Here is a 17,108-nt window from a genome sequence, read left to right as displayed (position 1 = left end):
CCAGCCCCGGAGCACCCAGGGAGTCGGCGCCTAAGGCACCACTTTTGATGTGATCAGTGGGGGGAGCAGCTGCTCCCCCTGCTGCCCCCCAACTACACTCCCCCGCCCCTAGGAGCCAGAGGGACCTGCCAGATGCTTCCTGGGAGCTGCCACAGGTAAGCACCGCCGGGACTCCCCACCTCGCCCCCCGGCAGGTCCCTCTGGCTCTTAGGGGTAGAGTGGGTACCCACTACAGTGGCCCACGAGATCCTCCTGCCCGGTTCTGGGGGCAGTCAGGGGACAGGGGAGGGGGATGGATGGGGCACGGATCCTGGGTCCTGGGTGGGGGGTCAAGGAACGCGGGGGGTTGGATGGGGCAAGAGTCCTGGGGGGCAGGGATGGGCAACGACCCCCTCGTGGGGTGAGGAGGGAACCTGTTGTTAATATTTTGGCAGCTCATCTCTGGATATTAGTGTATAAAGGTCAAGCTGAAATCAGGGTAATTTCCCATCCACTGAAGGGCCCCTGAATATAAAAGGCAGGGTACAGATATCATGTATAAGTCTCAACCAAGATCTTCAAAAATAAGAGGCCAGTGCAAGTAGTTTATTGATTTCAATGGGAGCTCAACATTTTTGAAAATCAGGCCACTTATTTAGAAGGGTCACATTGTAAAAAAACAAACAAAAAACCTTGGTTCTGATTTTGAGAGGTACTGAATACCCGGCTTTCCAACTGAAATTAATGGGAGCTGTAGGTCCTGGTCACCTCTGAATAATACATTCTTTATAACAGGGGTTCTCAAACTTTTATACTGGTGACCTCTTTCACATAGCAAGCCTCTGAGTGTGACCCCCCCATAAATTAAAAACACTTTTTTATATATTTAACATTATAAATGCTGGATGCAAAGCGGGGTTTCGGGTGGAGGCTGAGAGATTGCCCCCCTTATAATAACCTTGCTACCCCCAGTTTGAGAACCCCTGCTTTATAACAACATCTCTGTTTGCATTTCCTTAGTTTCCCCTCTACCACAGAATCTTCAAACTCCTGCCCAAGTGGTCTACACAAGATAAATTTTCTCTCATCCAGTCTTTGGTTCCAGTTTGTCCTCACTGACTGCCAACTTAAATACACACAACGATAACTAACTGGTACGTGTCCGTCACCCTCCTGTTTATGTGCCCATATCCTCCCATAATTCAGAGCATACATTCCTTCATACCCATTATATGCTCTCCAAAATGTTATAGAGTCTACCCAAGATAATCTGTATCCTAGCAACATAGAAGTCTTGCTCTTCTTTGGAAACCTCTGAAGAAAATGTTTTCCTGGTGATCCCAATTTCCCCGCTTCCTAGAGTCAATGCCAAGTCATCTGTTGGTTGGGATAAATAAGCTATCTCAGAGCACTTCTCTTACCCCAATCCTTAACTGTATGTTGAATATTCCATTTTTGTCCACTGCAGTTCTGCATTACAAGTCTGGCAGGCGAAGATGGATTGTCCTTTACAATTTCGAGGCATCTCTTAGTTTTCTTGTTCATCACGGATGATCCCTGCAAAATGAAAGAAGCATGAGACAAGCTGCAGTCTGCATTTCAGAACTGAGTGCCAAGGCAGTAAACAATTCTCTTGATTTCTGTAATATGTCAGGTCAGTGAAAGTGTTCTCTGCACACAGACAGAATACATTTATGTCACTACATCTAGCTTGACTATGGTCATAGGTAGGAAAGAAAGTTTCTTGGTTTGACTGAGTGAACCAAACTGTGCAGCTTCAGAAGGTGGAAAGTTATTACTCTAGAGTGAAGTTAACATCAGGCTGCCAGTTAGTAATAAATTAGTAACAGAAAAAATACTTTGGTCTCATTTCAGTTGTTGGAATAGTGTGCAGGTGCTGGGTGAGGTCCATGGCCTGTGCTATAAAGGAAGTCAGATTCGATGATCTAGGTGCCCTTCTGGGTCTTAAAATCTATGACTCTGTAAGTCAGCAAAGAAGAGGACACAGCAGAATGATAAAGTTATTTAAGTATTCAAAGCCTAGACAATATTTACAGATGTGATCCCTATAAATTAATCAGAGATACAAAAACAACAAGTCTTTTCTGGTAAACAGAAGAGTCTTCATGTGTACCGACAAAGAGAGATCAGAGGAAAGTTACAGGGAAATCTATAAAGCCTATTAAAATACAGTTACCTTCTTTAGAGTTCAAATAAATCACTGAATAGGTCTTTAGGCTGGCACTAATGCACATGTTGCACAAGGACAACCCTATCATCAAAGGGAACTCACTCAAGGCAGCTGGTTTTTCACAAGTCAATACTAAAATGTGAAATGTTTTCTGTAGAATGGAGTAATTTAAAGAGGTGACATCATAGCGATATCAATAGGCTGCCAAAGCTTTACACTTTAATATAGTTTTCCTTTTAAATAGGGTGGGTCCATCCAGCTTCAATGGGCCCCGCTACAAAACTCAGTTTTTTGTGTGTCACAGCATACCCTTGTATATGACTTATAGGTTTGCTTTTAAGATGGATTGGCAGCCTTTCAAAGGTATCCGTTTCCTATTTTAAATTGTCTCCAGGCACATGTCACAAGCCAGATTAAGGACAAAAGGAATCTGTCAGAACCCCATCCTTCATGCCAGATCAGTAACATTGATCTACAATGTTTCAAAACATTTTTCCCTGGGGCAGGGCAGGGGGGGAAGAAAGAGGATGGCAACTAGGGGATACTTGGTTGAGAACTCTGGGGAGCAGAGCCAGGCTGGCCTGAGTTCTGCCTGGTCTCAATTCTCTTTGCCAAGAACTTGTCAAACTCTCCACCATGCTCTTCTCTCTCTCCCTGCCTACATTTTTATACCACCCCATCACAGTAGTATCTGAGTATCTTAAACCAGATACCAAAGAAGCAGAGGGAGGCCCTGTGCCCAGAACTTGAGTCGATCTATCTAATGATTTGATGCCAGCTATCACTGCGGTGTTTAAGTACTGCACAAAATTAAGGAACTCAAATCCCAAATCCAAAAGCATTTTTGTGGGGCAGAGGAGTATGGCTTTGGTGGGTCAGGCTGTTTTGCATTTGTAAAAATTGTCTGTCCTGGATGAAGGCTTTATCAGATCACTTTGTACTGAACAGATGTCAGCCCACTCTGATCTCTTCTGACAAGTAGTAGCCAAGCTCCTGCTGCCGAGAATGGCCTGATCCCAGTGAGTGATGGTCAGAATCTGGGTCCGTCCTGCTGTGTTGTTGCTAAGGAGGCTGGGTGTCTTGTTGGGAGAGCGGAGGATAAAACAGAGTTTGAGGTATCCAGGTCCTGATCCATTAGGTGTGAAGCACCTGATGTTCCCAATGACATCAGCTTGGCTCCTTGAATTGCATGTGCAAATCCTACAGCTGGGGTTCCTCATATGGAAATTTGTCCTCTTGTGTGTAAAGCATTTTAGGCTCCTTCAGGATGAAAGATGCCATTGAAATGTAGGGACATAGAAATTCACCTACCTGCTTAAAATCCCAATGCATGTTCAGTCCCTTTTTCACAGCCTCATTACATTGCTCTATAAATGGCAGGTCCCCTGTGCCAGGGTCAGTTAGGCACCGATCTACTGTAGTCTGTCGAGATCGTAGGCCTCCTATATACATTTCTCCAGTGCTGAGATAAAACAAGTGCTGAAAGGGAACGTTACATTGGAGTAGGTGAGCTAAGACATTGACGAAATCCCAAAGAAGGATACCAGACATTTGTGAAACTGACTAACATTAGATACATAGGGCCAATTTCATTGATATCACTGAAGTTAAACTAGGATGAATTTGACCCACTAGAGCAAGGGTCGCCAACCTGTGGCTCCAGAGCCACATGCGGCTCTTCAGAAGTTAATATGTGGCTCCTTGTATAGGCACTGACTCCAGGGCTGGAGCTATAGGTGCCAACTTTCCAACGGGCCAGGGGGTTCTCACTGCTCAACCCCTGGCTCTGCCACAGGCCCTGCCCCCACTCCACCCCTTCCTGCCCCCTCCCCATAGTCTGCCATGCCCTCACTTCTCTCCCTCCTGCCCAGAGTCTCCTACCCACCAGGAAACAGCAGATCAGGAGGTGCAGGGAGGGAGGCTGCCGGTGGATGAAAGGAGCTGGGAATGGGGAAGCTGATGAGGGGCTGCTGATATATTACTGTGGCTCTTTGGCAATGTATATTGGTAAATTCTGGCTTCTTCTCAGGCTCATGTTGGCCACCCCTGCACTAGAGCTCTGACATCACTCTTGTTCTCCTCTGTTCATAGAAAACAGGTAGATTATTATGGTGGAACTATAATCACTAGTGTCCTTCCTACTGACAGAACAAGAAGTGAAGAGTGAGGAGTTCAGTCTGCATCCCATTCAGTCCTTCGCCTCTCTGCTGGAACCACCACTGGCAAGAACAATGATTGTCAATATGTGTATGGGGAGGGGAGGTAGTAAGTGAGGTCACCTCCCCATAAAGATGGAACTGACTTAATGTACTTAGACCACGATGGAATCTGCCCTGGCCTGCAATGAGCAGGTGGTCAAACTAGATGATCATGATGGTCCCTTCTAACCTTAAAGTCTATGAGACTACTGCCATTCATTTTTGATTTGAGATTTTACTTCATAGAATCATAGACTATCTGGGTTGGAAGGTCATCTAGTCCAACCCCCTGTTCAAAGCAGGACCAATCTCCAATTTTTTCCTCAGATCCCTAAATGGCCCCCTCAAGGATTGAACTCACAACCCTGGGTTTAGCGGGCCAATGCAACTTACAAAATAAAATGTAGTCTTCCCTGCATGACAGCACATGAAGAACAATTTTCAGGAGTCTATTTCATTGTCTAGCTAAGAATCCAAAGCAAAGGCTAATAAAAGATTTCTGGTTGCAGTTAAATAGCTTGTTTTTAATACCTGTGGTGAGTAAGCATGACAGCCATACATTATTGGAGTGTTTCCTGGGACAGGGCCTTGATCTATGCAGATGTTCTCATTCAGAGTGTTTTTCATCTACAGAGATAAAACAGGCATATTAATGCATGGAATAACGACCACATCTTCCCGTTACCACCACTGTGTTTGTAAGCTTTGCTGAGAGCTATGCTGGTTTGCAGTTTTGCTTCAGAGCTCTGAAGTAACAGGAGAACATAGGATGGATTTTGAAGAAGAAACTGTAAAACAGCTTTTCAGAATTGATTTAATCCCAGAAAACATGAGAAGCAAATCTAAAGGCTTTTCTAGTGTCTATACATCAGAGAAACAATGGAGCTTGGTCTACACTACAAAGTTTTGCTGGCCTAGCTATAAGTATGAAAAAATCAGATCCACTGGCCAATGTAGCTATGCCAGCAAAAACCCTGTGTAGACGGACCAAAGAGTGCTTCGCTTAGCTAATGTCATTGAGGGAAATGTTTGTTGGATTATGTAAGGGTCCTTATCTGGTAGCTGACATGATTCATCCATCTCTGGTGTGCTTATCCCATGAGGGTCAGCACTGGTGGGCTCATGTCTCTCAGGTAAAGCATTATAATGCTTTAACCAAATGCCAAAAGGAATGAAGTGATTCTGTTTTTGCAACAGGAATCAAACTATTACACCCCGGAGCATCCAGCCCATTATCCAGTAAATTCTGAAAAGCAATAGGAACCAAAGTACTACTAGAAGTCCGACAGTGGCCCTGGTATCAAAAGTGAACAATTCCTTGGTAGCAGGGAGGAACTTATGATTCAGAAAGGTATTCATATTGTGGTACTGCATATCACCTGGGGTTCATTCCCTATCCTCGCCACTATGGGTACAAAGAGGTGGGAGTAGGTGTGTTGCCTTACCCAAAGCACCCGAAGTGGTCAGTAAACCTACACCCTCCATGCTATCACACACCATGGCCCATGGGACACCCAAGGATACCCCATGTCAATCCACTCTCCCCTCCCTTTCCCCTAATGCACCATCTACTAACCCTGACACCCTCAGTGCGTGGTGCCAAGCATACTTGCAAAATGGATGCAGCCCAACCAATCGTTTTTTCCAGTGGTTTAATAATGGCTTCTTACAAGCATACGAATATATCCACAATAGTTCAGCAAAGTGGACATTTAAGGTGGGAGGAATGGGTGGTCACTTAGGTCCCTTTGTAGAAACCACTCAGGCGATTGTTTATGCACTGGTGTGTGCCTTTCTCCTCTCGTTAACGCTGCGGAGAAATGATTCGGCTCTCTGGGGTACGTGGACATCAGATGGAAATCTCACCCCTCTCTGGATTCCCCTAAATTCTTCAGGCATGGCACCCCCTTTTTATTGGACATGTCATGCTGCCCCCTTTTGGACCAAGGGAAAATGCACCTTAATTAAACTTCTTCCCCTCCCTATTCTTCCACCTCCCTCCAAATTGTCTGCAACACACCTATCCCCATGGTGGTCTACCTCCATCCAAAGACCTGTGGTTCTTAATGCATCAGATTTACAAATATCTATTACTCCATTCCCCACTGTCTGGTACCTCAGTAATGCATTTACTAACTGTTCTCGGTTTACCAAAGTAGGTGAAAGAATGCTGCTATGGGCAATTACAAACTCAGTAGAAAAGAACACCCGAAAATGGTGAGCTCTTACAAACTACCTATGGGAAGGATGGAACTCGCTGCAGGAAGCTGACTCAGCAGCTCGAATTCAATGCCTGGAACATGCCCTGGGGTTAAGGGACAGGGTGGATTATTGCAGGGGTCTGCACTTAGCTCAGCTGACTGTCTGTTGAGAAATGTCATTCAAACTCTCAAGAATATTACAGAATGCCTTATGAGTGAACTGGTAAACAGTGTGAAAACTATTTTGTGGGGAGAAGCATGTGGCCAGGTTCAACAAACCCTCAACAATCATCTTGTAAATCTGTTGCAGGATGCCCGCTGGGGTTTATGGCCATCTGGGTTGGAGGGAACCAATGTAGCATATCAATTAAAGGTGTATTGACCCTTTAGAAGCCACCTGGCAGACAACCTTGGGGGATTGTACACTGGGTCAGTGTACCCTTACTGTCAGGGGAGTGGCTGGAGGAAAATAGACCTCGGTCACCCTTTTACAGACAGGGTTTGGGGTTGGATGCAGATGGAAATGGTCCCAAGAACCCGTGTGGCAGGTGCTAATGGAAAATAATGACACACAGTTTCTAATAGGGTCTGAGGTGTACTATCCACACATAGGCTTAGTGCCGGTGGGACAGGGAAATACATGGGAGGGATGGCCACAGAAACCATCTGTGTGGAGAGGGTGGTATTTGGACCAGGAAACTTTTTCTTGCAGCTGGGAAACTACACTTACCAAATTCATATAACAGCCGTGTGACAGCTTAATGTAACCAGACACCCAACGATACCCACTAATTAGTCTATGGTGGTACCAGAACCCACCTGGATGAACTGGGACTATTTAATCCAGGTGTACAGGCAGCTCCAGGTCAAGCAACATCGAACACGGGTCTTAGAAGCCCAGGCCCTTCGAGGAATGAATGCCTTCCAACTGGCTACTGAACTGCCTGCCTGATTGTACTTGAATTTGTGGCTGCAATTATTGTAAAGAAATGTATCTTCAAAGTAAAAGTTATTTGTAGAATATGATAATGCTGTAAACAGTAATAGGGGGCGGGGATAATTATATTCAGTATAGAGTTATTAATATTCATTGTATGGGCGTTCATATTACTCAAGGTGTGGGGGTGTTGAAGTAAATGTAGGAATTTACATACTAACTTAGATAAAAAGAGTGTGTTGTAATTAATCCAGTGCTTACTCAACAATTGGGCAAGGGGAACAAGTATTGCAATAAAGAAGCCCATACTCAAATCTGCCTCTGGGTCAACCTGCTCATTTCTTCTCTAACAGTGTTTTGCGTACATTGGCAGAAGAACTCATTCAATTAACATATGGTGCATCTCCATTAGGGGTTCTGGCAAAGGCTCTACAGTGTAGACAACTCCTCAGGGAACCCTGCTATAACACAATTGTTTGCTGACACAGTATAATCATAGAGCAGTCCTATATAAACCACATCACTATATGCATCACCAATAGAAAAGGTTGATTTTTTTCCATTGAAACTTTTTGTAAATATCTTTTTGATAAAAACAAAAAAAATAATTTGATTGAATTTTTAAAAACAATTGTGTTCAGTTTCATTGTGCACAAAACAAAGGATTGCATGTGTTTGAGTTTGCACTTGGCACAACCTGCACATTTGAGTTTGCATATGGCATAGTCTGCGTGTGCCCAGTTCAGCCAGAGGAGGTCTGGAAATGTGGTCCATTGTTTTTAAATTGACAATTGTTTCTTTCACAGTCTGTATACTTTACTTTTCTTTAGCTATAACTTTCCCCTCTATCATGACGCTTATGATTATTGTTCCAGTCCAAATTAAAAAAGCAACTTAACAACTCTGAAATGAGTGACTAGAAGATACTGTCCTCCCTTTAATTTATAGCTGTACAGCAGGCAATGATTACTTTGTTGAACTTTTAATTTCTGTGATGCATCTGCATAATATTCTATTGAACCTTGCAGACAATTATAGGGAGAGATTTCATCCATTGTTGTTCCCTGCTCTATGAGCATTCTTACGTGGCACAAAAATGTGTCCTTCTTAATATTTTCCTATGCTATTTAATGTGTATGCTTGTAGACATGCAATGGGCACAATTTAGATATGCAACAAGTTTTACAGAAAGACGACACTCACTTTAAAGGTCTCTAAAACCTCTAGTAAAACATACTTGAATATGACCAATTTACAAGAGCAACCCGGGTTAGACTGATCAGGAACACAGAAGAAATTGCCTTCAACAACCTTCATAATATTGGAGATATCTAACTGTTGAATCTATTCAGTAGTCATGCACAGTACTTACTGTTCCGTAGCCAACAATGGTGGTCAAAGGTATTAAATTAGGATAAACGTTCTTTATGTACCAGTCAAAGCTTTTACAGTTCAGTTTCTTTCTTAGCTCCTTTCTGGAAGAAACATCTCCATAGTCTATTCCTGGATTCTGAAAAAAAAAACCCACCAACCACATTTTTTCAGACAATTTTAAAAGCGACCTACAAGAGGGAGGGGGGAAGAGAGGAGGGAAAATGGACTTGTGCCCCCACCCCCTTTTTGTTGCTTCTTCATAATATATAAAGAATATCTAAAATCTGTGTGTTTTGCCTGGAAGGCTCTATGGATGATTGAAGAATGAGTATGTCTATGAAATCACAGATACAATGGATGTAAAAACTAATTAGTTGAGAGAATAAGTGCTTTTTTATTCAAGCTATTTTGTTTTCATTAACATTTAGTTAATTACGCCACTGGCAAAAAAAAAGTCTCCTTTTCTTAAAGATTCAAAACACTGTTCCAGGTAAGGGTAATACAACTTTGATCTATAAATTCTTCCATTAAAAAATGACTTGACATTCCTGATGTCTTTAAATGGGAGGAAATAAAAATTAAAAACAGTACGCAGAGTTTCTTAGATCAAAAAATAAAGAAAATAAGGTCACAAAACCTTTCCCCCTCCCTTTGCCAGGTCACATTTAAAGGAAAATGGCAGTGTACAAAAATGTGATCTGTTACTAGTTATGAAGAACAATAAATCACTACGCATTTTAAATGTGTAAAATAGAACCAAAAATATCTCAAAGTATCAAAGAGGAAGCTGCCATTTTGCCATGCTGGTGAGGTGTGCTTTGTCAATCTCTATGAGATTTACAAATCTAGCCAAGCTTGAAGAATATAAGCACTGCACTGGGATTTACTATAATAACGATGTATAAGAAATTCCAGTTTGCATTATATATGGTATTAATTGGCATAACTTACAATGATATGTAGAGAGACTGTACTTGAAGGCATGAGCACAACAATGGAGGAAAGTTAAGGTTGAGCTTTCAACCACCTCTCTTAATTCCCTTAATTCTGATTGCTTGATTTCTCAACACAAATGTTTCTCAGCCTGCAGAGCATGCTGTAAGGCCCACTCTTTCTTTATCCCTTGCCTGTAAGAAAATCGGTGTCAGATAGTGGGGATATGGGACTCTACAGCATTTTGGGCATGGAGGTCAATTATTGTAGGGTGTTGCTGGGTCGTTTGATGAAAAGTAACTGACTTGCCAATTATATGTTAGTGCATTTTTAAAAGATATTAAAGGATGCCCAGTTCATTTGCTCTATTATCATAACTTGCAAAAATCCAAACATACTTTTTCTTTTAAAAAAGTTAGAAATTATTACATTGTTTGGAGCAGAAACCATCTTTTTGTTCTATGTACAATGCCTAGCATAATGGAGTCCTGGTCCATAACTCAGGCACCTAGGCACTATAATAATAATATTAAAGGTTTTAAAGGGACAAATCTCACAAACACCTCTGTTTGCTATGTCTGGCCTCATTATGATTTCTTGGCCTGCTTAGACCACTATTAGTGATTTGATCCCATATGAATGACCATCTCAATTTAAAGAAACCAATTCTAAACAACCAAACAAGCATATACACCTCAACAGGAAGATTCCATGCGAAATAAACCATGTATTTATAGTCATCCATCCACACTTCAGCCACTCTCAGGGCGTTGCGTCTCACAGCAATGCTCAAGTCCAGCAAGTAGGGTTTGTGCGCTCTTTCCAGGTGAGCAACTCTTGAACAGGGCAAGACTTCTATCTGACCACCACACTGCCAAACCTGTATGGATGAAGCAGGAGATCCAATGAATGTGCATTTGGACTTGGCTCTTTTCACCAGCCATTAACATGATTTTGTTCTACACAAGTGACTAAAAATTGTACCTCCTTACTCAACAGATCTGCTCACTGTCAGCATTCAGAGTAATTTCTCCTGACTTTAATGATTAAGTGAAGTTTTCAGTACTTTTCTTTTAAGCCCTGCAGAGCCAACACAGGTACAGGAGAGTGAGGTGGAGGCTATTTAGTCTTTTGCATTATTATTAATTTTCAGTTACAGGACCTAGCAGTTACTCCCGTGTAAATCCTTTGCATGAGGTTATACAGGTGTCACAAAGAGCACATCTGGTCCTACAGAATCTTAATTATGAGTGAGGGTGCAGGAGAAGGGTGCATATCCCAGGCTATTTACAGGGCTGGCACCTAGAAACCTCACTCCCCCCCATCAATCTACTTACAAACTGAGTGCATTTGATACAAGAAATCATTGAGGGACAATGCAAAAGGAGCCCTACAATGCAATTTTTGAAGTCACTTTTCTGGGCAGAAATGTATTTAATGGGCCTGATTCTCCATTCCCCTGCATTTTGTGCAGTCAGATATACCAGTACAGAGAAGAGGTATAATGGTACCATTCTGATATGGTGATGCTTTACAACCACCTTGCATGATGTAAATGAATATACATGTATCAGGGCAATGAAGAATGAGGCCTCCGTGTATTTTCATAGAATATCAGGGTTGGAAGGGACCCCAGAAGGTCATCTAGTCCAACCCCCTGCTCAAAGCAGGACCAAGTCCCAGTTAAATCATCCTAGCCAGGGCTTTGTCAAGCCTGACCTTAAAAACCTCTAAGGAAGGAGATTCTACCACCTCCCTAGGTAACGCATTCCAGTGTTTCACCACCCTCTTAGTGAAAAAGTTTTTCCTAATATCCAATCTAAACCTCCCCCATTGCAACTTGAGACCATTACTCCTCGTTCTGTCATCTGCTACCATTGAGAACAGTCTAGAGCCATCCTCTTTGAAACCCCCTTTCAGGTAGTTGAAAGCAGCTATCAAATCCCCCCTCATTCTTCTCTTCTGCAGACTAAACAATCCCAGCTCCCTCAGCCTCTCCTCATAAGTCATGTGCTCTAGACCCCTAATCATTTTTGTTGCCCTTCGCTGTACTCTTTCCAATTTATCCACATCCTTCTTGTAGTGTGGGGCCCAAAACTGGACACAGTACTCCAGATGAGGCCTCACCAGTGTCGAATAGAGGGGAACGATCACGTCCCTCGATCTGCTCGCTATGCCCCTACTTATACATCCCAAAATGCCATTGGCCTTCTTGGCAACAAGGGCACACTGCTGACTCATATCCAGCTTCTCGTCCACTGTCACCCCTAGGTCCTTTTCAGCAGAACTGCTGCCGAGCCATTCGGTCCCTAGTCTGTAGCGGTGCATTGGATTCTTCCATCCTAAGTGCAGGACCCTGCACTTATCCTTATTGAACCTCATTAGATTTCTTTTGGCCCAATCTTCCAATTTGTCTAGGTCCTTCTGTATCCTATCCCTCCCCTCCAGCGTATCTACCACTCCTCCCAGTTTAGTATCATCCGCAAATTTGCTGAGAGTGCAATCCACACCATCCTCCAGATCATTTATGAAGATATTGAACAAAACATTATGATTTAATGTATTAAAAGTGGAAAGGAGTTCATCCCCTGTCAATCCCACCTTTTTCCTAGGTGGATCCTGAGTATTCTGAATCTACCATATTTATTCCTCCCACACTTCACACTTGAGTCCTTGAGATGCAGTCACTACCCTTCTAGCCACAGAAAACTACCTGGGATTCTCTTCACAGGATATCAATTATGTCACTTTAGTCACTGCAGTAGTTGCTGTTGAATAAGACAAAATACATTCTGCCTATAAATTAGATACTAAATGGCCCCTATTGCTTTAGTAACAGTGGGCACCTCACAATCTCTAATGTATATATTCTCACCAGACCCGCTGACAGCAATTCCAGGCCCCAGGGCAGAACAGTCAATGCCCCCCCACCCCTGCACACACAAGCCAGGCCTGTGCCGACATGATCCACATGACATTTGGGCGGTGCTGCACCTGTACTGGCTGGTGCCCAGGGAGCTACCAGCTGCGCTGCTGGGCGCACTCTTCTGGCACGGCCAGGGCTGCCACATGCCCGCCGGTTGGGTTGCTAACTGTCTAATTGCACAAACCCAAAGACCCTTACCCTGCCCCACCTCTTTCCTGAGACCATGCCCCTGCCCTGCCCCCTGCTCACTCCATTCCCCCTCCCTCTGGTGCTCACTCTCCCCCACCCTCACTCACTTTCACCAGGCTGGAGAAGGGGTTGGGGTGCAGGAGGGGGTATGGGGTGCAGGCTCTGGGAGGTAGTTTGGGTGTGTGGTGCAGGTTTTGTCAACAATAAATCTGGCCTGGTACCTTCATACCTTAATAGATCTTGTGGTCATTGGGCAGTGTGCTCAAGGTGTTCTGTGCCAGCTGTCTATGCAGGGCTGGGGCAACACACAGGAAAAAACACACACACACAGCCAAACATCTAACCACAATAGCTGCTAGGTGCTCAGCACTTATGAAACTCTGGCCATTTCATTTTGCTACTGAAATGGGAGCTGAGCTTTTTTGAAAAACTGAGCCCAATTATCTGTGTTGAGCACTTCAAAATCTGGCCCTGAGTTCTTTTGAAAATCAGATTCCCACACTTACGTTATTTATTTTATAAGAGAAGCAGAATTAAACGTACCCGCAGGCCAAGTTCCACATTTTCCCCTCCATATATATGCATTCCACCATCCAGTACCCCAATCTCACCCAGAAACACTCTATGTGCAGCAAGTATCCCCATAATAGAAGGACTCCTGGGAAAGAGAAGAGATACAGTTGGAGAGAAGAAATAACTATGAAATAAGCAGGAAGAGGAATAAACAATCATCTGAAAATTAATTATGCTCTTTTGAATTTCCTGTTCAGTGGGAGATTGAGTATTGGGCTCGTTGGGACAATTCTTATTTTGTTTGTGCTAGTTTGGGAGTCCCTAATAAATTGCTCTTTAGCTAGATTTGATTTCTTCCCATCTCATTTCTACCACCACTCTGTATTTACAGTAGATATTTCCATAATGCATTTAGTGCCAAATTCTGCCCATCCTTATTTATCTAGATATTTACCCATTACTAGTGTCTGGATGTATAATGAATTTATTCAGGGTGGAGTTATGTTAGCAGCATACAAATACAGGATGCATTAATCCTTTCTGTTGACTATGGATGTTAAATGCCTCATAATAGTTTATTTATACTCCATACCTTGTACATAATGACAGGTTTCAGAGTAGTAGCTGTATCAGCAAAAATAATGAGGAGATCTTGTGGCACCTTAGAGACTAACAAATTTATTTGGGTGTAAACTTCCATGGGTTAGAACCCACTTCATCAGATGCATGGACAGAAAATACAGGAGCAGATATAAATACATGAAAGGATGGAGTTGCTTTACCAAGTGTGAGGTCAGTTTAATGAGATAAATCAATTAACAGCAGGATACCAAGGAAGGAAAAATAACTTTTGAAGTAGTAAGATAGTGGCCCATTACAGACAGTTGACAAGAAGATGTGAGTAACAGTAGGGAGAAATTAGTATTGGGGAAATTAAGTTTAGGTTTTGTAATGACCCAACCACTCCCAGTCTCTATTCAGGCCTAATCTGATGGTATCCAGTTTGCAAATTAATTCCACTTCTGCACCGTCACATTGGAGTCTGTTTTTGAAGTTTTTTTGTTGAAGAATTGCCACTTTTAGGTATGTTATTGAGTGACAAGAGAGATTGAAGTGTTTTCCAGCTGGTTTTTGAATGTTATGATTCTTGATGTCAGATTTGTGTACATTTATTCTTTTGCGTAGAGACTGTCCGGTTTGGCCAATGTACATGGCAGAGGGGCATTGCTAGCACATGATGACATATATCACATTGGTAAATGTGCAGGTGAACAAGCCCTTGATGGTGTGGCTGATGTGCTTAGGTCCTATGATGGTGTCCCTTGAATAGATATGTGGACACAGTTGGCACCAGGGGTTGTAGCAGGGTTTGGTTCCTGGGTTGTTGTTTTTGTTGTGTGGTGTGTAGTTGCTGGTGAGTATTTGCTTCAGGTTCAGGGGCTGTCTGTAAGCGAGGACTGGCCTGTCTCCCAAGGTCTGTGAGAGTGAGGAATCGTCCCTCAGGATAGGTTGTAGATCCTTGATGATACACTGGAGAGGTTTTAGTTGGGGGCTGTAGGTGACAGCTAGTGGCGTTCTGTTACTTTCTTTGTTGGGCCTGTCTTGTATTAGGTGACTTCTCGGTGCCCTTCTGGCTCTGTCAATCTGTTTCTTCATTTCACCAGGTGGGTATTGCAGTTTTAAGAACGCTTGATAGAGATTCTTTAGGTGTTTGTCTCTGTCTGAGGGATCGGAGCAAATGCGGTTGTATCTTAAAGCTTGGCTGTAGACAATGGATCATGTGATGTGGTCTGGATGAAAGCTGGAGGCATGTAGGTAAGTATAGCAGTCAGTAGGTTTCCGGTAAGGGTGGTGTTTATGTGAACATCGCTTATTAGCACTGTAGTGTCTAGGAAGTAAACCTCTTGTGTGGACTGGTCCAGGCTGAGGTTGATGGTAGGGGGGAAATCATTGAAATCTTGGTGGAATTCCTCAAGAGCCTCCTTCCCATGGGTCCAGATGATGAAGATGGCATTAATGTAGCGCAGGGGTGTTAGGGGACGAGAACTAAGGAAGCTAAGTCAGCCATAAAAATGTTGGCATACTGAGGGACCATGCACGTTCCCATAGCAGTCCCGCTGACATAATGTACATAATGACTTTCATCTCCAAAATGCACTACTTTAAAAGAGAGTGTTCACACCACCTCATGTGAGGTAGGTAGGGTGACCAGGTGTCTGGTTTTCGACCAGAATGCCCAGTTGAAACGGGATCCTTGTGGGATTAAAAGTCTGGTTGGTGGTGCTGAGGGGCTAAGGCAGGCTAGTCCCTACCTGTCCGGGCACCGTGCTGCACCCCAGAAGTGGCCTGCAGGTCTGACTTCTACGCAGGGAGGCCACGGGACTCTGCATGCTGCCCCCGCCCTGAGCTCTGCACTCCCATTGGCTGGGAACTGCGATCAATGGGAGCTGGGGAGGCGGTGCCTGCAGACAAGAGCAGCACGCCGAGCCTTCTGCCCTCCCCCACCCCCTTCCTAGAAGCCAGACCTGCTGGCCACTTCTGGGGTGCAGCGCAGTGCCAAGACAGGTAGGGAGCCTGCCTTAGACCTGCAGCACCACTGACTGGGAGCTGCCAGAGGAAGCCCATGCCCCAACCTCCGCCCCAGCCCGGAGCCCCCTCCTGCACTCCAAACCCCTCATCCCCGGCTCCACCCCAGAACCCACACCCCCAGTTAGAGGCCTTACCTGCTCCTGCACCCCAACCCCCTGTCCCAGCTCAGTGAAAGTGAGTGAGGACGGGAAAGAAGAGCCATCGAGGGAGGGGAAATGTAGTGAATGGGGGCGGCATAAGGGGGCAGGGCTTCAGGGAAGGGGCGGTGCTAGGGTGTTCAGTTTAGTGCAGTTATAAAGTTGGCAACCCTAGAGGTAGGTGTGAAGGACTTGGAAGATGCCTGTCATATCTCATGAATGTTCTATTTCTTTGTTATTATGTTGTTTGCTACATGGTTATAAGGGGCTAGATCTCAGGAAAGGGAGGAAAGGCCCAGATAAATGTTCTTCAGCAAACATCAAGAGCTATGAACTGTGATGTTACCTCAGAGCAACCCAGCAAGATATATAAACTGTTTTGACCAAAATTAAGAGAGACACAGGGACAGTGGAGAAGAAGACTGAACCCCAGACCCAGAAGTGGGGGTATTTTGGTAAGCTAGGCCTATCTAAATTGTAGGTAAGACAGTTATGCATGTACACTGTTGTGTCAAAACCCTTTTCTTGTTATGCTGTGTTACTGCTGTTATGATGAAACAATTTTTTGTTTCGAAAAGACTGTTTCACATCACTCTAGTCATATACTGGCCACAGCTTCCCAAGGGAAGAATTGCAGGGCTTGAAGCCAATCGGGCCTGCTGAGGAGTCAGTTGGTCTTCAGGTAATCTGGTACTCCTGTCAGAGTAGGAGAAATGTGAGATTCCACCACAAGGAGGTAAAGAAAAGGCACAGGGCCTGTCACTTGGAGAGGTTGCACTCAGGCAGACATAGAATATGTCTACACTGCAATTAAAAACCCATGGCTGATCCCATGGGGCTTGGGCTAAGGGGCTGTTTAACTGTGGTGTAGATGATCAGGCTTGGGCTGGACCATGGACTCTAGGACCGGATGAGATGGGAGGGTACTAGAGCTCAGGCTG

General features: G+C 44.0%; 1 protein-coding gene across 1 annotated transcript in view; it reads right to left on the bottom strand.

Annotated features, from left to right (window-relative positions):
• Positions 1-352: 352 nt before the first annotated feature.
• GALNT8 (polypeptide N-acetylgalactosaminyltransferase 8) overlaps positions 353-17,108 on the bottom strand; it is a 57,697-nt gene continuing 40,941 nt past the window's right edge. Inside the window, exons 5-10 of the mRNA XM_038401144.2 lie at positions 13,472-13,586; positions 10,508-10,693; positions 8,879-9,016; positions 4,900-4,995; positions 3,482-3,649; positions 353-1,536 (exon numbers count right to left, since the gene is read on the bottom strand). Coding sequence (XP_038257072.1) covers positions 1,378-1,536; positions 3,482-3,649; positions 4,900-4,995; positions 8,879-9,016; positions 10,508-10,693; positions 13,472-13,586 — 862 coding nt within the window. The 3' untranslated portion in view covers positions 353-1,377. The remainder of the gene's footprint in view (positions 1,537-3,481; positions 3,650-4,899; positions 4,996-8,878; positions 9,017-10,507; positions 10,694-13,471; positions 13,587-17,108) is intronic.

Source organism: Dermochelys coriacea, chromosome 1, assembly GCF_009764565.3.
Source record: "Dermochelys coriacea isolate rDerCor1 chromosome 1, rDerCor1.pri.v4, whole genome shotgun sequence".
NCBI lineage: Eukaryota > Metazoa > Chordata > Testudines > Dermochelyidae > Dermochelys > Dermochelys coriacea.
Note: the sequence above shows the minus strand (reverse complement) of the source record. Positions and strands in the feature narration are given on the sequence as shown.